We start from the raw sequence: 21,978 nt of genomic DNA, 5'->3' as shown, positions 1-21,978 counted from the left end.
CAAAAGCTCAGAGTAAATTCAAAGGTTATTACATCAAGAGAGAAAACTGAAAGTGATGCTTGATAACTGTTGAACCTGTAATCCTATCAATACATGTAAATACTTGGTGTAAAATGCAGTTCGTCATCTTTTCATGGTCATCAGATATGACCCATTTGGACGTTCAGAAGCTCTGTAGTGAACGTGGAAACACCGTCAACTTCTACAACATTGATTCACCAGTAAAACCCATGGAGTTGGATCAGTGACAGTGGATGCACACACATGGTTAATGTGGTTTATGTTCAGAAAATATTTTGTTGAAATATGTTCTGTAAAGAGTCGAGCTGTCCAGTCTTACTGCTGAGTCGCTGTGAACCAGGAGCGTAGGCACGGCGTCTGGGCGGAGGGTCGCCTTCTCCTCGCTGTGGTCGAAACATTCCTCTGTAAAATGAAGCGAACACACTGACGACCAGAGGCGAGGATGCCAGTGTTGACGACCGGTGGCTTTTATCCACTGAGACATCAGCGTGGCATTCTTGAAAGGAAAACTGAGGATCAGAAAAGAGAGACGGAAATATTTAATGTATAAGAAACTTCAAACCCACCTGGATAATCAGGTTTTAATTAAAGAAATGTAGTCTATGTAATATTGATGTTCCAAACTCTGACCAGCAGGGGTCAGTCTGGTACCAGAACACAGAACCAAAACTATCAATGAATCAATACTATGTATCCACAGACTGTATCAGTCACTGAATAAAGTATAAAGCTCATAGTTTCCACACAACTGTATTATGATATCAAGTTTTCTTCTTCAAACTAAAAGTCACAGACATTTATTTTGTCTGTTTTGTCTTACTATCTTCACCTGCTGCATCAGCTGATAGTTTACATTATAGCTCTGTTAGCTTAGCTCTGTTTTAGACAGAAAACAGCCAGTGAAACCACTAATCCCCTCTGTTTTCTGTTCGGTTTGTGTTGTCAGTAGCTGAACTAAAGATCTGTTTGAATCCAACAAACAAAGTCAGAACTGTTACAGTTTAGTCTGAACCGTGGATCAACAAACGGCAACTTAGCGAAGATAAGAATAATGCATAATAACTTTATACCTTTATAAACCTTGGAATCAAACTCACACGTGTAGAAGAAATGCTGACATTTCAGCATCAAACTCCATTCTTTTCCTTTACAGCTGAGTCCAGTGGACTACATAATGCATCTATTTTTATCACTTCTTTTCTTTGACTCCAAAAACTCCAAAAGGTTCTTAGTGGTTGTCATCCCATCTGGTCATTTTCTAATGCTATGGTCAAAGTGTGGTGTTAGTTTTCCTCACCGTGGGAGATGGGAAGTGACTCACTACTCCCTCTAGTGGTCACATAAATCTCCCAGCTCGTCACTAGAAATAAATTCACTTCATATCACTACAATCCAGTACATTGGCATCTTTAACAGAATTTCAGAGCTCTTTATTCTAAACACTGAATAATTCTTGATCATTTTTTTAATATTTGAAAGTAGAAACACTACATATAGACCTTTAAAATAATTGGTTATAGTGATCAGTTCTTTCTTACAGTGTTCATTTTTTGGCATTAAAATTCTAGTTTCCTACCCCTTCTTCTTTTTTCAAAAAAAAAAAAGAGAACAGTGTACTTTGTATCATTGATTTCCTGTGTAATATGTTTTGAATAAAAATTTGAATTACAAAAATTCTAGCTTCCTCTCAGACACTGTTTGCTCAGTAACTCTACAGCTCTAAGTTGTATACATCCTCATAGTGGTTATTTTGACCCAGTATCAACTAGTGAGAGATGAGGGTTTTTCTCTCTGCTTTCCAGTAAATAACAAAGGTCGTACTTATAGAAGGTGAGGCCCAGGCCTCTCTCCACCGGCCCACAGCAGTTGGTGCAGCTGGAGATGCTGCAGCGAAGCCACCTCCTCTTCGTTCTGTTGAGGCAGAAGTGGCAGCTGTTGATCCATCGGGCCAGGTCTCGGCTCATGGTGTTCCAGTAGAAGTGTTTGGAGATCTCCTTCTGACAGGTTCCCAGACCATAGTGACCCTGGTTGTCATGGAACTGCTTCAGGATTGAGTTCACCTGAAGGGACACGTAGAGGAAAAGCTGGTGGATTGTCCTTTTAATCATAGGCTACAATGGTCTTTGTTCATGTTTGACAATGTAATGTTTTTACCGTAAGCCCGTAAATACTAGTAAAATGTATAATAAAGGCAATAAAATAAGCTTGCAGGTCAAAATGTCAAGTACAAATCAGAAAGATGTTGGTCTTTGAGATGTTCAGAGATACAGATTAACACATCACACAAAAAAATTAAATACTCTCAAAGCCAAAAACAACCAATAATGCAACACTTTCTGTAAAATAATACAAAGACACTGGCACTCAACTTATTTTAAAGTCATAGTATTTGTGTAGAATGTTTGTACAAAGTTGCATTTAATCATTTATAATACCGTTTTTACGATTCCTCTGAAAAGCAGATGATGTAATAAATCAGCTTCATCCCATCCAGTCCTCCAGGTCATACTCTGCTGATGTAAAACCATCACCAAACATCATTAAGATTCAATGATAAACTGAATTAACTCACCTCTTCTCTACTTCGTGGTACTCTGACAGGTGGAGAGACTTTGGTGTACATCAGCACTCCATCTAAAACAGAAGACATACAGGGTGGGGAAGCAAAATTTACAATATTTTGAGGCAGGGATTGAAAGACAGTGTATGACCAGTTAGTTTATTGAAAGTCATGAGAATTTATTTGCCACAAGAAAATTGACATAATAGAAAATGTTTTTATTCTATGTGTCCTCCTTCTTTCTCAATAACTGCCTTCACACGCTTCCTGAAACTTGCGCAAGTGTTCCTCAAATATTCGGGTGACAACTTCTCCCATTCTTCTTTAATAGTATCTTCCAGACTTTCTCGTAATAGTTTTGCTCATAGTCATTCTCTTCTTTACATTATAAACAGTCTTTATGGACACTCCAACTATTTTTGAAATCTCCTTTGGTGTGACGAGTGCATTCAGCAAATCACACACTCTTTGACGTTTGCTTTCCTGATTACTCATATGGGCCAAAGTTTCTGAAAAGGTATGGATAATAGTGTTAGGTATGATTATGACATCAATATATGTTTGATTTCAAAACAATTGACGTAGTGCCTACTGAGAAAAAACAACTAAATGTTCATTGTAAATTTTGCTTCCCCACCCTGTATATGTAAAATCATCCATGTAATTCAACAAACAGGATCTATATGTAGTACTTCTAATGTAAAAAAAATAAAAAATTACTGAACTGTTACAATATTGTGTTGTATAGAAATGAAGTGAATTTATTTCCAGTGATGAGCCAAGGATTTATGTGACCTCTAAGGGAGTAGTGAGCCACTCTGCCAGTTGGCCATGGCCAAGTTGAGGATGAGAACCAGTAAGAAACAACATTTAGAGTAAAAAAAACCAAAAAAAAAATGAAATGAAAAAAATAGATGCATTGTGTTTTTTTCCATTGGACTCAGCTGTAAATGAAAGGAATGGAGTTTGATGCTGAAATGTCAGCGTTTCTTCTACATGGGTGAGTTTGATTCTGTGGTATATGAAGATATAAAGTTATTATGGGATGTTCTTATCTTTGCTAAGTTCCCGTTTGCTGATCCTCAGTTCAGACTAAACTGTGACAGTTCTGACCTTGTTTGTTGGATTCAAACAGATCCTTGGTTCAGTTACTGACAACACAAACCAAACAGAAAACAGAGGTGATTAGTGGTTTTACTGTGGCTGTTTTCTGTCTAAAAACAGAGCTAAGCTAACAGAGCTATAACGTAAACTATCAGCTGACACAGCACGTGAAGATTATAAGACAGTGTTATTTTGAACAACTGTTAAAATGAGCTTCTATGAGTTTTAGTTTGAAGAAGAAAACTTGACGATAGCATAATACAGATGTGTGGAAAGTCTGTTGAGATGTAGCAATAATTTGTTTGTGTTTTTGTTGCCGTCAGTGCGTTCTGGTTCAGGAGTTCCCCCTCCTGTTCACAGTTAGTTAAGTTATTGAATATTAACCCATAAAGACCCAAGCATCCACCACAGACACAAACCATCTACTGATAGAAAATGTTCAATAACTTCTGAACCACTAAATCTATGGATGTATAGGAATAATTGTTGTAAAATCCAGATTGCCATCTTTTCATGGTCATCAGATTTGACCCATTTGGACGTTTAGAGGTTCCATAGTTACCATGGAAACACCACCATCTTCTACAACATTGATAAAACCCATGGAGTTGGATCAGTGATAGTGGATGGACACAACTAGATTATGTTCAGTTATGATATGCATGACTGAAAAAGTCAGGTTTTTTTTTAGTTTTCTCTGTCTCTGAAATAATAACCCTCAACTTTAATCTGAGTTTTTATGAATATCTACATGATCAGTAAAATAAATATAAGAAAATACATGATTTGTACTGAAAAACCACAAAATACAGAGGATAATATTACAATAAATGGTGATAAATCACTTAAGAAAGGTTAAATAAAGAGGAAAATTCATTTGGGAACTGCCACAAAAGTAAAACTGGGTCTTTATGGGTTAATACTACATATAATTCCTTTAAGGTAAATAAATAGAAATAAATGAAAAAGAAATGAGTGATGTTGTCCGTTTCTGTCACTTACCGACTAATTCAAAGCGCTTGGCCATCCTCTTCAGTGAACTCCTGCTGCTCTTACTGTGTAGAGGTAAAATCCTGTGGCTCAGATACCTGGAACATGTCAAATAAACCTTCATGTAATAAAACACCGGCTGTATGTCTACAGTCCGTGTTCAGATCATCACGTACCTTGCGATCTGGTTATAGGTCACGAAGCTCGGCTCCTGAACCATCTTCCTCTCCTGGTGGACCCTGAGGACTTGGATCATCCTGGGATCCGGATCAGGAGCCGGGAGCGAGTACTGGTGTTCCTGAAGTTCCACCGGGGCTTTGGGATATGTAGATGAAGGCAGCAGATCCTCCAGGGTGTTGGAGTGGAGGAAGTCCACACCTGAAGGGACCGGGACCTGGAGAGGAGGCTCATCAGGTGATAAAACCTGTTCAGATGCAGATTATACATGTTTTACACACAAGGTGTAGACAGTTTGAGGAAAAATACAGTAACGAGAACATATGTTTACCAAAGTTCATATGATTCATCCTTTCATCTACATCAGGGCTCTCAAACTCATTTTCTTTCAGGGGCCACATTCAGCCTGATTTGATCTAAAGTGGGCCGGACCAGTAAAATAATAGCATAATAACCTATAAATAATGACAACTCCAAATTTTTGTCTTTGTTTTAGTGCAAAAAACCCCATTAAATTATGAAAATACTTACTTTTATAAACTATTCAAACAAAAAAGATGTGAATAACCTGAAAAAACTGAAATTTCTTAAGAAAAATAAGTGCAGTTTTAACAATATTATGCCTCAACTTATCATTTCTACATGTGCATTATGGAACCAAACTACAAAGACACTAAACACTTAGTAACAGGCAGAAAATTGTTAAAATTGTGCTTAACTTTCTTTAGACATTTCAGGTTGTTCATATTTGTCCAAGTTATTCACATTTTATTGTTACAGGATAGTTTGTAAACGTAAATATTTTCAGAATTTACTGTTATTTTTTTACATCAAACCGAGAAGAAAATTTGGAGTCATTATTACCTCCGCCAAGGAGGTTATGTTTTTGCCAGCGTTGGTTTGTTTGTCTGTCTGTCCGTGTGCAAGATAACTCAAAAAGTTATGGACGGATTTGGATGAAAATTTCAGGAAATGTAGATACTGGCACAAGGAACAAATTATTAAATTTTGGTGGTGATTGGGTGACTGGGTGATTGGGTGACTGATCTGCCTGGGCGGAGGTCTGTGCTCTCTTTTCTAGAAAAGCACTCAGAGAGTGCAGACCTCCACCCAGGCAGATCAGTGGGCCCCCCCACCCCCGATCACCACCAAAATTTAATCATTTGTTCCTTGTGCCAGTGTCAACATTTCCTGAAATTTTCATCCACATCCGTCCATAACTTTTTGAGTTATCTTGCACAGAGACAGACAGACAGACAAACAGACAAACCAACGCCGGCAAAAACATAACTTGGCGGAGGTAAAAATGCAGATTTTTCACCTTATTTTGGCATCGATCCAGCTGATGTCATCATGTCTATACGTGTGCTGATGTCAGCATAGACATAGACAAATTTTGGCCATTATAAGTAAATGGGAAAAAAAAAAAGATTTTAAAAATTTGTAAAAAAATTTGACCTATTTTTCCCAAAATGTAATCACATCTATTCTGGGTCACTGGCAATCTATAAACCCAGTTTGGTATGAATGTAACCAATAGTTTTGGTGCTAACAAACAAACAAAGAAACAAGCTGATCCAAAAAGCTGACCCCTTGCCTTCCTTTCTGGGGGGGGGGGGAGTAATAGTATCAGAGAAATGTTGCTGCATTAGGTCCAATAATTCTGATTCAGATTCCATTTCTTCATCCCTGTTTGCTTCCATTAGAACATGAACAGATCTGTGGTTGTACGTGACCACTTCCTGCGTCACCTTGTCATCCTGGATCACCACGGAGACGATGGTGGGAACAGCGTCCTGAGCCAGGACCAGCTGACCCTCCTCCGACACAGTGAAACAGGACGGGTCGAAGTGTCTGGAGCAGAGGCAGGAACCGGACCTCAGCGAGCCCTCATCCCTCTGAGCCACCACCAGCCACATCTGCCGCCGCTCCGCCTCCTTCGGGAACCTGCGAGACCACATCAGGCCAGAGGGGGTGGAGCTTTAGGGTGTGGCGGTCTGTCATGTGGATCACATTCAACTGTAATAACTGTCATAAATGCGACTGACCTGTGGAAGCTGAGTTCAGGGGAAATGAAGCTGGAGGCGTCACAGCCGTAGGCCAGACAGACCTGGACCGGCGGTTCTGGAGGGGGTTGGTTCTGACAAACAGAACAGGCTTTGATCCAGTTCTTCACCACGTCCGTCACCCCGACCCAGTAATACATGGACTGAAAACAAACAAACATATATTAACAACAATCACAACATTTTTCATCAATTTTTACTGATTTTCCCCTTTTCACAGTATGTTAGTTTTTGTTTATTTATTATGTGGTTTGTGTTTGTTTTTACAATGTTCTAAATGTAGAATGAATGTAGCTTTTAGGATCGCACTTTTTAATCTCATTGTACAATGTACAATGACAATAAAGATACATTCTATATATTCTATTCTATTCTATTTCTGAAAAAGTTTAGTTCACCTATAGCAACTTGCAGAAAAAATGTCTTTTAATACGCTGTATTCAGTCAAACAAAATCCAGTTACTTAATTTAATTGCATTAGACTGTATGTATAAAACCCCCCAAAATTATTACATTTAGCAGAAACAGGAGGATAAATAAAGTGTTTAGTGGCAGAGGTGATGCATGCTAATGTTTTCTAGTATGAGCAACAAAAATATCTGAAATGTATATTTAATGCTGAAGTAGTTCTAATATATTGACTCGTTTAAAGTGGAAAAAATATTGATATATAATATTTTTGAAGCAGAATTCGGGAAGCTGACATTTTTTGTCATTAGGGACAAATATGTAAGGATTTTAAAGGAAGTCTTGGGGTTCAATAGTTTCACTACAAATCAATATGGTCATCTAAATTGAGCAATTTATAGAAAATTAAATAATTAAGGGAGAGTTTTTTATGATGTTTGTTAGTACATGATATTTTAAAGTTGTCAACAAAACATTACATAGAAGGTGTTATGTTTTTGTTTTTTTCCATTTCAGTGTGTTTCTGTTTCTGAAAATCTTTTGTGATACTTTGAGTCTTTATTTTATAACATAAGGTGTGATTCAAACAGGTTAGTAAAAGTATTGTGTTATAGACACTCACCGTTACATTCATCTACACTCACCATTATTTCCCTCACCATCCGAAACCGACCACAGTGGTTGTTGTTGTCATGGTAACGGATCAGGATGTCCCGGACTTCCTCGTCGCTTCTGACGACGCGCAGGAGACGACCTCGGTGTCTGCGGAAAAGGCAGTCATCTAGAGGCAAAAAAAAAGACCATCTGGGGTTGAAATACATGAAAATATTTACTCTGTTTTTTTATTTACATTCATACGAGAATGCAGATGTGTGTTTTTAATGTCATGAATGAAAAAGAACATCTCATTTGGTCTCAAACTTCACTTCTTTTTAGTTTGTTCTGGGTTTTTCTTTCTGACAGGTGTGTCCATGTCCCGCCCCTTTAGCAGACTACCGTCACATCCTGCTTCAATTATTCCAACGGGAGAATTGAACGTGATCTACAGATTTCAGCCAATTCTTTTGCATTGAACTGACAGCAAAATAAAACTACCACAGGCAGTACACTTGCCTTTGAAAGAGAACTTTGGCCTGTGTTTTCACACTTTATAACCTGATACTTGTCGTTTTTCTCTGCAAAATTGAGGGAGTTATGGCCAAAAATTGGGTATTTTGAAAATCATGACCTTGAGTTTGACCTTTCAAGGTCATCGAAGGTCAACAAAACTGGAACCAAATGAAAGGTCATATGTGACTTTTGATCAGAAGCGATTTCTCACAGACTGCAAGGGAAGCTCAGCTTCCCCTAAAATTCTGAAAATTAAATGGTTGTGTTGACATTTCATTGACTACAAATGTGTTAGAACACGTTCATCTCAAAGACGAGTTTGTTCAGAATCAGCTTTATCACAAATCAACGGACTCGATGTTGTTCACTTCTCATACATTCCTGTTGCGCTGTTTTCTCATTCAGTCTATGGTCAATGCATTTGCCCGTAGACGCTCAGCGTCCATGCACTTCAATGGGACTGAGTGGAACAGTTTTTTTCATTGGCCCAAAACTGGACGGTAATTGGATAAATGCCACGATGTTGTCCCGCCCCCGGACGCTCAGCGTCTCTGGGGGTGAATGGAGCTGTGGGCGGAGCTCGGCTGGGCTGGACGATGAGCTTCCACGTGCTGATTGGAGGATCAGTCAAAAGGCTGAATCCCATTTGATTGACAGCTATTTTGAGATCTACTCCTTCACTGACACAGTTCAGTTTAATACTGTCGCGCATTCTGCTGTGAAATCAGAGAAACCACTATGAAATTACTTGTTCATTTCTTGCACTGTAAATACACAAATACACAAATCACAAGGAACGGAGGGCCGAGTTTATGTTTAAATAACTTGACAATTTTTTTTGATGTAAGCCGACAATGAGCTTCCCCTCTCTGAAAGACAAGCAGTCGCCACTGCTTCTGATTAGTCGATAATACTATGTTAGTCTGTATCTGCCATCATTTCACAGATAGAAGCCATTTCCTGAATTTACACACAAGTGACATGCAAACTTCCAACCGTTATATCTCTGAAGCCAAAAGTGACAGAGGAGAGCTAAAAGAACACTATTTCCTACTTTTCCAAGGTGAACATTATGGTAGAAGTCATATTCTTTTATCTTCAACAGTTCCCTAGTTATAAGTGAATGGAAATTGCAAAAAAGTGCCAGAAGTAGCAATTTTTTTTCTACCATAACTCTGAAATGGGAAATGATACAGAAAAATGAAAAAATACATCATCTCCTACTTTTTCACACTTTATAACGTGGTACTAGTCATTTTTCTTTACCTGCAAAACTGAAAGTTATGGGCGAAAATTGAGTATCTTCAAAATCATGACCTAGCATTTGACCTTTCTAGGTCATCCGAGGTCAACAAAATTGGTACCAAATGAAAGGCCATATCAGACTTCCTATAAGTCGATAATACTATGTTAGTCTATATCTGCCATCATTTCACAGATAAAAACCATTTCCTGAATTTACACACAAGTGACATGGAAACTTTCAACCGTTATAATTCAGATACCAAAAGTGATAGAGGAAAACTAAAAGAACACGATTTCCTACTTTTCAAAGCTGAACATTGTGGTAGAAGTCATATTCTTTTATCTTAAACAGTTCCTGAGTTATAAGTGAATGGAAATTCAAAGTGAAGGGAAATGATACAGAAAAACGAAAAAATATGTCATCTCCTACTTTTTCACACTTTATAACGTGGTACTAGTCGTTGTTCTTTATCTGCAAAACTGAAAGTTATGAGCGAAAATTGGATATCTTGAAAATCATGACCTTGCATTTGACCTCAGCAGATCATCCAAGGTCAAATCGGACTTCCCATAAGTCGATAATACAAAGTTGGTCGATTTCAGTCTTAGTTTTCAATATAGAAGCCGTTCTCTGAATATGCAAATTAGGCCCTTGACCCCAACTTTGGCCTATATCTCAGCTGTACTTTGGCCTACTGTTGCCAAAAATGATGTCGACTTGAGTCCATTGCAAAACATTTGGTCATGATTTGATATCAATAATGCTTGAACTGTGGCGAGTAGAGCACATACAGACAAACAGACAGACTGACAGACATACGGACTGACCAGTATGCATGCCCTCCTGCAACAATAACATTTCTGATGCACACAAATCAGGAGAAAACAGACTTTGAGGCCTGTCTCTGTCTCAGCACAAACACACATACCTCATCTGAAGGAGATAAAAACATGCAGGAAAATAAAACTACTGATAGTTTTGCTCATGTAATGTTGCATAGACATGTCATAAAAACATGACATTAGTGTATGATTACATTTAGACCTAATGAATATACTTTAATATTGTTTGTTCTCAACCCTTCTAACCACACCCACTTAGCAGACAGGAAGTGTCTCTGCTCCGATCAGTGTCTCTTATCTTCGTACCTTTCAAAATAAAGCGTTTAGTTGCAGCTTTGGTCTCTTTCCTTGAGCTTTTCGATGAATTTGGAGGAAACTTCCCTGAGCGCATGAACAGCTCTACCCGATTCAGGAGGTCGAACGAAGGCATCTGGACGTAAACAAGAAGAAAACAATAAAAAAACAGACAGAAAACAGATAAAATCAGGCAAACGTTCTGAGAATTATGAGAACTGAACAGCTTCACGATAGTTTTACAGTAATATATGATCCATTTTTGGGCTGTACATGTATAAGGCTGAGTTTATTTGATTGACATTATGAACTATTGAAGATTTAGTCTACATTGATGCATTTTATTCTGTTAGATCATCATTTGTTTATGGTGTCATCGTCCTGTGAGAAGCAAATATCTCTAAAAAGTCAGGAAAACAGGCCTGTTTTCAAGCTTTGTGATGACGCATTTTCCAGCAAATCCAAGTGTTTATTTATATTAAGGAGCAAAATATATGAAGAGAAGTGTCCTAAAATAGGTTTAAGTGCAGTAAAAGTACATGACAAAGTTAAGCCCAGAGTCCAGATTAAACATGGAGAAGCAGAGTTTAACAACTGGAGCTAACCACCAGTAGAGATTAGATTGAACTACATCTCAATTAATTCTTCTCTTATCACTGTGTAAGTCTGGAGACTCTTTCAATTATTTTAACCCTTTAGCAAGTGACTATTTCTGGCCATTTCTGCACACATTGCAAGACAGTGACAGTAACAGTTCCAGTGAGGACAATGAGTCAACAGTCTCAGGTCCAATGTGGTCTCCAGGGTCTGTAAGGTCCACCTCTGCATGAACAGTGAATGGATCTGCTTTGTGGACCTGCTACATCAGTCCAGTTCTTAAGGTCTCTACACTGGCTCCCTGAGAATAGACTTTAAAATTCTCCTGCTAGCATATAAAGCACTGAATGGTTTAGGCCCAAACTACATCAGAGACCTTCTAGTCCAGTATGAACCATCTAGACCACTCAGGTCATCTGGTGCAGGTCTGCTCTGTGTTCCCAAAGTCAGAACTAAACATGGAGAATCAGCGTTCAGTTTCTATGCTCCGTATATGTGGAACAAACTACCAGAAAATATCAGGTCTGCTGAGAGTCTGAGTTCTTTCAAGTCAAGGTTAAAGACTCACCTGTTCACTGCTGCCTTTGACTAAAAGGCTTTTTACTTTTTAAACTGTATATTCTCTTTCGAAACTCTGCACTGCAACTCTTACTTTAAATATGTGGGTGTTTTTAAATTTTTGGATTTTATGTGTTGTTTTCTTACTTGCTGTTTTTAATCACCTTTTACATGTTTCTTTTATAATGTTTTAAATGTCTTTCTTTTTCCCTGTTGTTGTATTTCAATGTCCTGTGTGAAGCACCTTGAATTGCCTTGTTGCTGAAATGTGCTATATAAATAAACTTGCCTTGCCTTTGTTTGGTACCATGAAGTAATGGTACTAATGCAAGGAATGATGTTCAAAGGGATCATGTGGATGTGGACAGGGGTCTGGATCAGCACGTATGTTGGTTTAATGTTCTAAAATACATGTTCCTTTCACCTTACATGTGTTTTTTATTGTATTTTTTATATTTACTTCTTGGATTTTTTTTTTTTTTTTTGTCACTTATGGGTAAGGAACCAAATATGGTAACTTCATTAACCTTGATTTTTTGCATAACAGTATTTTTATTTTTTTTTTAATTTCACAAAAGTAATGAAGTCTTGTTATGTCCTCCAATAACACACCAAGGTTGAAATTTTGAATTTCAGAGTATTTCTGAGTGCATTATAAAGGGTTAATAACTTTTTATTTTATTGATTTTTTACTTCATTTTATTCTTTTCTATTACGATTATTATTTATGTGCCCTGTACTTGCTTCTAATTATATTGTGTAATATTTTGATCTTTTATTGTTCTTTTTCAATCTCACCTTCAAGTTTTTTCACTATATCAAACTTTACTCCTTTAAACTCTTTCAATTTCCTCTTTAACTTTATTTTCTCCCTTTCACAATGATCTCTGAATTAAACTATTCATGTTCTTCAACTTTACTCGGTCACTTTATTATTATATTCTTATTTAAGCTGTGCTATTCCAGCTAAAGTCAGCCATGATTTAGTAGCAGTTCAGCTACATTTCCACCACAGCTTCTATTCTTCCTTTTCAGCTCCTCATTTAACTTTTATTTTTCACTATAATAGAGTTTTTCTCCACTTCTTCAGCTCTTTTCAGCTCTTCAGTTTAATTTACACTTAAGTAATACTTTCTAACTTAAGCAATTTAAGTTAAACTCCACCTTATTTCAACAACTTTTCAGCTGTATTCCAACAAAACTTCAGCCATCAGCAATTAATCCACCATTAATAAATAAACTTTACCAAACTAGTTAACAGACATTAACAGATTAACAGCTGGAAAACAGATGATGAATAATTAACACTACTCTTAAATTACATAGTTTACATCTGCAAAAACCAACATTTATGGTAAACCTTCATCATGAGACCCTGTATATTAAATTATTTTCCTGCACGCGCTCTCACCTTGGTTCATCATCCACCAGGTTCACACAAATCAACGCAACACCTACAGGAACTTTCAGAAAAATATTCACCTTTTAAAACGCTGTTTTCTACCAAACTGCCCACAAAATGAAATGACTTTATCAATTACACTAAACTGTAAGCATACAATCCCCCAAATTATCAAATTTAGCAGAAACGGGTAGATAAATTAAGTGTGCGGTAGAGTACATTTAAGCTAGTAGCAGTATGCTAAGCTTTTCCGGTACTTGTAGTTTCAAAATAAAAGTACATATTTATTCCAAAAATATAATTAAATATTTGATGCGTATTTCATGCCGAAGTAGTTATAACAGATTGACTCGATTAAAGTGGAAAAATGGAAATATACGATATTTTCACAACAGATTTTGGGAAGATGTCATTTTTTGTCATGAGGGAAAAATGTGTTGGGTTTTAAAAGAACTCTTGAAGGTCAGTAGTTTTAATACAGATCAATATGTTCATCTAAATGAATTATTTTATGGACAATTAATTGATTGATATGGACTTTTTCATGGGGTTTGTAATTACATGACATTTTAAGAGTGACATCAACAAAGTGTTACATTTAAAGTGTCGCATGTTTTTTGTTATTTTGTTTTGGGGTTTTTTTTTTACGTGAATTTACTCAATTTCTTTTTTTTAAATATTTTGATATTGGCAGAGCCCCTGTGTTTGTAAAATGTTTAATAAGTGTGTCAAGTTCTAACTAAAACACAATTTTATTACGTACTTGTTTTAATTACTTTATTAATCTCATATTGTTTTCATATTGTTATGTAATAACAACTAAGGTGTAGTTAGATTAGTGCAAAATCCAATTGTAACTTAGTCATTATACAAAAAAGTATATTATTATTATTATTGTTGTTGTTGTTGTTGTTGTTGTTGTTGTTGTTGTTATTATTACCATGACAGTTTTACCTATTTGTTGTTACAAAAATAAATTTATTATAATTTCTGATTCATATATTTCTGTTAAATTAAACATAAATATAAATGGTTATTTTCTCATCATTTCCAATCTTTCCCTCCATCTTCACATGATGATCTAAAACCGACCGTTTGAGTGATTTTTATTTTTGATAAACAGGAAGTGTATTTGTTATTTCTTTTCTACAATTGACAGAGGATGCAGGTTCACTTCCTATGTCTGGGATGGAGTGAAAAGACCTCTAGTGGTCTGGGGGAGACCCGACATGACAGATTCATAAGGAGCAATGACGTTGGATTTAAAAAATAAATAAATAAAAGGAAATAACCGTATTTTATTTTACTTTATTTTATTTTATTTTATTTTATTTTACTTTATTTTATTTTATTTTATTTTATTTTATTTTATTTTATTTTATTTTATTTTATTTTATTTTATTTTATTTTATTTTATTTTATCAGCGGAACCTTTTGTCGCAGATCAGTTTCTGGGCGGGCTGCAAATTTCGTCACACAGATCCATCCTGCATGTGTGTTTCGCTGTAAAATCGACGTGAGTATAATATTTGTGTTAAATCTATCTATATTTATTCTTACTGCATAGATTCATGAGTAAATTTATATCAGTTCGTCGTGTTTTTTGCGGAGTTTCTTCAGAAATGGCGCTCACAGATTCCAGTCGCTAGTTAGTAAAGTTCACGACGTTTTTTGTGTTTATTTTGTGGAAGTTTCCAGACGTAGGTAAGAATAAAATAAGTGACACACGTTAAATTAATCACATAACATAGTGAAGAACAGGGATGTCGGTGACTGAACTTTATTCTTTGTTTAATTCTCAAAAAGATAAAAAATGAAACCAGACTCCATTTAAAATGTGTACATTTTGCATTTCCTCCCTAATATTGCACTAAATAAATACAAGTCAAAGCATTGTACAATCGTTTACAAATAAACAGCTGTATGTCCTTCATTCGGCAAATGTTTTATTCCCATAACATACCTTTAACTTTAAGATATTCTCATATATTTGTAGGAAGATGAACTCATCCCCAGTTAAATTGTCACATGAAAACCTCAACACTACCAATGTATACGTGTGAATGAGCAAAATAGTACATATAATGGTTATATGGTACTAATGGACAATAAAAAATAGTTATGGAATAGTGTTAAATAAACAGAATTTATTAAATAACATACGTTGAAAGAAATTTAAAATACACAGCTAACTTAAGCACGTTTAAACCTTTTACAGATACATTTTTAGCCATTTTCAGTCTTGTAATATTAAAAAAGTAGAGAAATGTGTCCTTTACAATGTTTTCAGTATTTTTTGTCCAGTTGCATTTTAACATCATTCTCATCTGATGTTGTTCCCATCATTTCCATCTTTTACATCTTATAGCATTTTGTCATTTTCATCTAAACATGACTTGTCGTTGTTGTAATGTAGGGTTTGTCTGATTATCATCATCATCTTTTGGTAGATTTAGTCTTTTTTGTCCAATGTCATTTGTGTTATTTTCATATTTTTACTTATTTTAGGAGGTTTCTGTCAGTTTTGTTTCATTACATCTTTTAGTATTTGTCTTTTTCATCATAAATTTGTTTAGTTGCATTATCTTTATAGTTATACTTATTTCTATTCTATTTGGGGTTTTTTGGTTGTTTTTTTTTTTTTACCTTTTCTTCTTTTGTGGAAGGAGGGATGGAGCTAGAACATAAGTTATATTTATTTAACCTTCTGGTATCTAGGTGAGCATATTATGCACACTTTGTAGTTCATGTTATAAAAGGTTTATTTATTTATTTATTTATTCATTGCACTATTTGTATTAGGTTTGACTTCTAACATTGTTCATTTATGCATGATTTTTAAAATGCTGACCCACCCACTAAAATCAGCACAATTATAAACTAGAAAAGCAGACCTCCGCCAAGGCAGATCAGTCGTCCCCCCCACGATCACCACCAAAATTTAATCATTTCTTCCTTGTGTCTGTATCAACATTTCCTGAAATTTTCATCCAAATCCATCCATAACTTTTTGAGTTATCTTGCTAACAAACAAACAAACAAACACGCACACAAAGCAAAGTGATCACAATACCTCCTGGCTGTCGTAATTACTACACTAACACCATTCTACCAAGTGAGTAAAAAAATACAAATCGACACAATTTACAACATTTGACAGAGAACAAAAAATAATGATGCATGTTAATCAATGTTGCTGTTAATCATTGACATATGTTAGGATGAAAAAAAAAGTAGTCAAATTTTTATGTTATTTTATATGTTATGTTCTTTCTATCAAAAAATACACATGAGATATTCTTTTAAATTGTAGGAGGTCATGTTCTGCCCATACTGAGGAGCTGTGGATTAGTGCCAGGGCTGTCTGCCATTGTTCTGGGGTGATTTCCCCTCCTAGATCATCCTGCCAGGCTGGTCTCAGATGATCCATAGTATCTGTGAGTATTTTATATTTTTTATGGCTCAAACTGATGTAATGCAAAAAAAAAAGTTAAAAACAAACTGTATGGAAAAACATTCTGACATTAGTACTGCTCTGCGCAAATAAAGTGCGTTGGGTGATTAGAAGGACCTCTGTGGACAGGATACCAGAGGGTTAACTTCTCTTTTCTGTCCTTGGGTGAGGTCAAGGGTGTCACAGATGGACAGTCCTCTACTTTTTGATTCATAACTTTTAAACCAGACAAGTTTAAGACGAATATTACACATAACTGGAAAGGTCTAAATGCCATCTTAAACATACTCAAAGGGCAAAATTTTGTTTCAAATATTTTTAAATTAAAAATATCAAAAACTACTGCATCACGAATGGACAAAAAATTAATGTCTATTTTTTGCAAGAATTCCAAAGTTCTCCAAAGGGAAGTTCCTCTGACATTTTCATCCTCAAATGTATTCAGTGTATACCTTAAACCCTCTATTTTACAACCTAATAATTGGTTAGAAGAAAAAAATATTTGATCATACCTAAACAGAGAGTTTTGACAAATGGCAGCATCAGGGATGGACAACAAAAGTAAATATCAAATTAAACATTTTTTATTTCAGTTATCAATAATATCATTTACATTTCTTTTTTTACAGTATTTACAACATACAAATAATATTGATATTATATTCAAATGTATTTTGCATAGATATATGCATTTATTAATTTTAAACACTGTGTGTTTAGAATAGGACATGACAAATATAATGGTCAATTATCAATGTATTTGGAATAAATGTAGTTTATTTATGAGAGTTTATAAAATGAACCCAGAATGATGGCACTAAACTGGGTCACTTTACAAACATTCACACTCATAAAACTCCTTAAATTTTTTTTTTCACAAATTTTTTCCCATTTCAAAATACATTTTCTTGAAAATATCAGTAAAAACCTACCCAAAAATATAACTTTGGTGTAGATTATTGTAATTTAATTTTTTTGACCAGATGTTAACCTTCCCTTGGCTTCACCCAAGAGTATATCCACTGTTTGTATTTGTGTTTGTAGATAGTTGTATTAACAGTTACGGGTATTTGTACTAGTTATTGGTAGTTATACTGGTAACAGTTGTTCTAGTTTTTAGTTTTACATGTCTCCCCCTATTTCCCCTCCTTCTACCCCCTCCCCGAATGTTTCTGTCTGTCAAAAATATAAGTTTAGTGTAGATTATTGTAATTAATTTTTTTAACCACGTTAACCTTCCCTTGACTCCGCCCCCTTCCTTTTCTAGTCCAGTGAATCCTCATGGAGGGTTTGGAGGAGAGGCTGGGGGCTCTGTCCATTGCCCGGCGGTCCTGTCCTGATGAGCCCACCTACCTGTTGGACATGTCCCTGCAGACATCCGGTCTTCTGGCCGTGTCCTGCTCCAACTTCAACGTCCACCTGCACAACAAGGACACGCTAAGACTTCTGGGAGAGTACCGAGGCCACAGTGGGCCGCTCTGTGGGGTCACCTTTGCCCATAAGACCCCCGACCTCCTGTACTCTGGCTCCGCCGATGGGACAGTCCGGGCCTGGGACGTCCGGCGGCCTGGATCGGAGGCGGTCCACACATTCAAGAGTGATCCAGTTCACATTTTCTGCAGCTTCGACGTAAACTGCAGCGACGTTCTGCTCTGCGCCGGCACCGAGCAGGTGGATGACGAGGACAGCTACCTGGTTTTCTGGGACGTCAGGAAACCAGGCAGCGGGATTCTGGGAGTGTACACAGAGTCGCACAGTGATGATGTCACACAGGTCATTTTTGTCACATTACAACTTGTGTTTGTTTTCACCTTGTGTTGACTTTTGTTTATTTCTCTTTTTTGTGTTGTTTTCATGCTGTGTTCTTAGTGTTACGTCTTGGTTTTTGTTGTCTTGTTTCTTACATCTTTTATATTGTTTTTGTATTATTACTTTATTAATTTTTGTGTTTAGCATTGTTTTTTAATACAACGTTCATCATATTAGATCTTTCACCTTATTTTCATCTTGTGCTTTATCTGTGTTTTATGTGGTTTTTGTTGTTATTTTGTTTTTTCATCTCATGCCATTTTGTCTCTCATATCTTTTTTTTTTTGTTTTGTTGCATTTGTTTCCAGTGTTTTCATTTTGTCTTTTATGTAATTTTCTTGTTATTACTTCATTTCTGCCTTTTTTGTTGTGTTATGTCTTCAGTTTTACATCAGTTTAGTTTTTCATGTACAGTCCTGTACAAAACCCTCAAGCCACCTTTATCTTTATGTTCACTTTATCTTCAAACCCAGCAGTAAATTACAGTATATGCACAACCTTAAGTCAAAAAGGAATATTTTGTAAAGGTTAAATGCACTATTTAGTGTGCAAATTTTGTTCATTTTGTTTGATTATCCTGTTCATTTTATAATTGTTTTGTTAGATTTGTTTTTTTATTTTGATCGTTTTTATTTGTTTTATCACGTTTATTTAATATTTTGATGATTATTTTGTTCATTTTTGTTGAATTTGTTTATTTTGTATGTTTTTGTTGAATTTTTTGTAATGTTGTTCATTTCGTGATTATTTTGTTCATTTTTGTTTAATTTGTTTATTTTGTACGTTTTTGTTGAAATTTTTTGAATGTTGTTCATTTTGTTGATTATCTTGTTCATTTTCTGATCATTTTATTTGTTATTTTCTTCATGTTTGTTCTTTTTGTTGATTATTTTGTTCATTTTGTTGATTATTGTGGTCATTTTACTCATTTTGACTTGGTTCTGGTTCTGGTCTTGTGGTCCCGTCCCTCAGGTCCGGTTCCATCCTCTGGATAAAGACCGCCTGGCCTCGGGCTCCACTGACGGTCTGGTCAATGTGTTTGATGTGAGTCAGGGGGCGGAGGAGGAGGCGCTGCTCGCCACCTGTAACAGCGACTCTTCGGCAGGCGGGGTCTGCTGGTCCGGACCGGGCTACACCCAGCTGCTGTGTCTGAGCCACGACGAGGGGCTGCACCTGTGGGACCTGAACCGCCTGGATACCGACGAGCCGCTCACTGTCTTCAGCACCACTGACGCTCGCAGCCTGACGCCGCTCGCTGACGGGGGCAGCGTGGATTACCTGGTGGGGGGTCAGTGGCTGGAGGATGTCCAGAAGCTACTGGTGGTCGGGGGGAGGAGCAACGGGGAGCTCCACCTCCTGCAGTGCGACGACGGGGGGCTTCGGCTGCTCAGGAGTCTGGAGGGAGGACACGCCTCCACGGTGCGCTGCTTCGCCTGGGACGCCACCGGGGAGGGGCTGATCACCGGGGGGGAGGACGCTCAGCTGCTGCTATGGAAACCAGGAGGGGAGGAGATCACAATGGGTAAAAAGGCGTCGATGAAGAGCGAATCAGCGTTAAGACTCAAATCCAGACCACATAAGAAACATGGATACCAGAGAGACAAGACGACGACTCAACAGACTGATAAACTAAAAACGAAAATGAAAACAGATAAAATATAGTTTCATATAGACATTTTTTCTCTGTAACTAAAAAAAACTGTACAGTATACCAGTATTGATTTTTGCCTTCAATACTGGTTCATAAATTATTCTTTTTTCAATACAAATTTCCCATTTGACCAAAAACAGTTTTACATTACAAATTATAGTCCAGTTATTCAGTCTTGTTTTCAGTTAAATTGCATATTTATTTACTCAGAGTAGTTTTGTATCTTAAAATATAAGTCTATTATCACAACTGTTACTGTAAGAGCCATAATATGATGATGATAATAATAATAATAATAATAAAAGCTGGGTGTGCATCCTGGTCAGCTTTGTTCACAGCAAAAGGAAAAATTGAAACAAATATTATGACATTCATGTTAATATGACATGTTCAGTGTCAGTCCTAGTTTAACCTCCATATTAGTATAATGGCTCAAAATGTAAAATTTAAATCATGAAAAGAACTGAGGACTTCGCAGATTTACATGAGGGCAGTGAACGCCTCACAGTTACGTTGAGATTATTTCAGACACTTTTAGCTAAAAATACATTGTGTTTTAAAAAATGGTGAAACTATAAGTGAAAGTTTGAGTGATATATTAATGATAGCGGTTTATTATACTCAACAGTAACTTAAACTGAGAACATGTCAGGAAATAGTGAATTTAACCAACAATCCAACATGTGCTTAGTTTACTGTGATATGACAAAAAAAAAAATTAAACATGAAGTCTTCATTTCTGAGAATCTGGAACCTGAAAAAATAGCATAAATTTGTCACTATTTTTTTTTGATGGACTAACTAGTTGTAGTTTATCTGTGAAACATAACTTAATGTAAAGGTAAGGTAACACTTGGATGCTGTCATAGGATTTTTTACTTATAAATGAAGATTTTTACCTTTACATTTGTCAATATATATATTATTTTAGTATTATTCTATTTTTGGTGTTTGTTGCTGCCAAAAGACAATAGATGGATTAGGATTATTTTGATGTCATTTGTTTAACTGCTGAATCCTGCAATAATAAAGTTTTCTGATCATTATTTATTGTGCTTTTTCTCCACATTTCAACATTTAACACAAATTATGTCACTGAAAATAAGTGTCAATGTTACTGTGTTGTTTGTTAAAATTGCACAAAATCAGTCAGTTATTATGATTATTATTAATAAGAATAATAGATCTACTGTCATGTATATTCACATTTTATGTTTTTATTACTATCATTATCACCATTAGAAATACTAAATGAGTATATTTGTTGACCGCAAACTTTTTCCACACAAGTTAATATCTGAATATTTCAATTTTAGCTCCACTAAAGCTGTAACTAACATTTAGTTCAATAGTGTTTGTATAGTTTTTGTCACATTTTCCACACATTTAATTTTATTTTCCAACATTATCATTTTGTTGCCTTAGTTTATTTCCACCAAACCTTACATACAATAGGTAATAAAAGGCTCATAGTAATAATTTACCTACTAAAAAGTATGTTAAAAAAAAAAAAAAAAAAAAGCATTATTAGTGATATATTTGGAAATGACTGTTTTTGTTTAATATTTCAACAATCAATAATGGTAATATTTTAATTACATTTTATTGGTTGGGAATTTGTTTAATATAATCTCAGTCTATAACAATTTCATTATCCTTTTACATGTTAAGGTAATTTTTTGCATTTTA

The 21,978-nt window shown here is 35.8% G+C and overlaps 2 protein-coding genes and 1 long non-coding RNA gene across 9 annotated transcripts in view; 2 read left to right on the top strand and 1 right to left on the bottom strand.

Annotated features, from left to right (window-relative positions):
• Positions 1–13,596, bottom strand: part of LOC115413560 (uncharacterized) — a 28,992-nt gene extending 15,396 nt beyond the window's left edge. The window contains exons 1-10 of the mRNA XM_030126495.1: positions 13,385–13,596; positions 10,831–10,954; positions 7,971–8,107; positions 6,901–7,061; positions 6,604–6,799; positions 4,852–5,099; positions 4,688–4,773; positions 2,594–2,655; positions 1,843–2,081; positions 341–530 (exon numbers count right to left, since the gene is read on the bottom strand). Of these exons, the coding sequence (XP_029982355.1) occupies positions 341–530; positions 1,843–2,081; positions 2,594–2,655; positions 4,688–4,773; positions 4,852–5,099; positions 6,604–6,799; positions 6,901–7,061; positions 7,971–8,107; positions 10,831–10,954 (1,443 nt within the window). The 5' untranslated portion in view covers positions 13,385–13,596. The remainder of the gene's footprint in view (positions 1–340; positions 531–1,842; positions 2,082–2,593; positions 2,656–4,687; positions 4,774–4,851; positions 5,100–6,603; positions 6,800–6,900; positions 7,062–7,970; positions 8,108–10,830; positions 10,955–13,384) is intronic.
• LOC115413569 (uncharacterized) lies at positions 8,507–10,060 on the top strand. The gene is made up of 2 exons (XR_003934481.1): positions 8,507–8,574; positions 9,774–10,060. It is a non-coding gene; the product is annotated as an uncharacterized LOC115413569 (long non-coding RNA).
• Positions 13,597–14,811: 1,215 nt separating the features above from the next.
• Positions 14,812–20,871, top strand: wdr89 (WD repeat domain 89). 7 transcript variants are annotated; one of them, XM_030126513.1, is made up of 4 exons: positions 14,812–14,891; positions 16,689–16,812; positions 18,102–18,602; positions 19,611–20,871. In XM_030126513.1, the coding sequence occupies exons 3-4, from the start codon at positions 18,111–18,113 to the stop codon at positions 20,298–20,300; spliced, it is 1,182 nt and encodes a 393-aa protein (XP_029982373.1). In that variant the 5' UTR covers positions 14,812–14,891; positions 16,689–16,812; positions 18,102–18,110; the 3' UTR covers positions 20,301–20,871. The 7 variants fall into 7 exon arrangements, with proteins under 7 accessions (XP_029982373.1, XP_029982369.1, XP_029982376.1 ...); XM_030126509.1 differs by having other exon boundaries at positions 18,097–18,602; XM_030126510.1 differs by having other exon boundaries at positions 14,857–15,079; positions 18,097–18,602.
• The last annotated feature ends 1,107 nt before the right edge of the window (positions 20,872–21,978 follow it).

Source organism: Sphaeramia orbicularis, chromosome 22 (genome assembly GCF_902148855.1).
Source record: "Sphaeramia orbicularis chromosome 22, fSphaOr1.1, whole genome shotgun sequence".
In the NCBI taxonomy this organism is placed as follows: domain Eukaryota; kingdom Metazoa; phylum Chordata; class Actinopteri; order Kurtiformes; family Apogonidae; genus Sphaeramia; species Sphaeramia orbicularis.
Note: the sequence above shows the minus strand (reverse complement) of the source record. Positions and strands in the feature narration are given on the sequence as shown.

Excerpts from the sequence above, each read along its gene's own strand:
- wdr89 (XM_030126513.1), top strand. The coding sequence starts at position 18,111 with ATGGAGGGTTTGGAGGAGAGGCTGGGGGCTCTGTCCATTGCCCGGCGG. Across the intron at positions 18,603-19,610 it reads ACAGTGATGATGTCACACAG|GTCCGGTTCCATCCTCTGGA; the intron begins GTCATTTTTGTC and ends CCCGTCCCTCAG.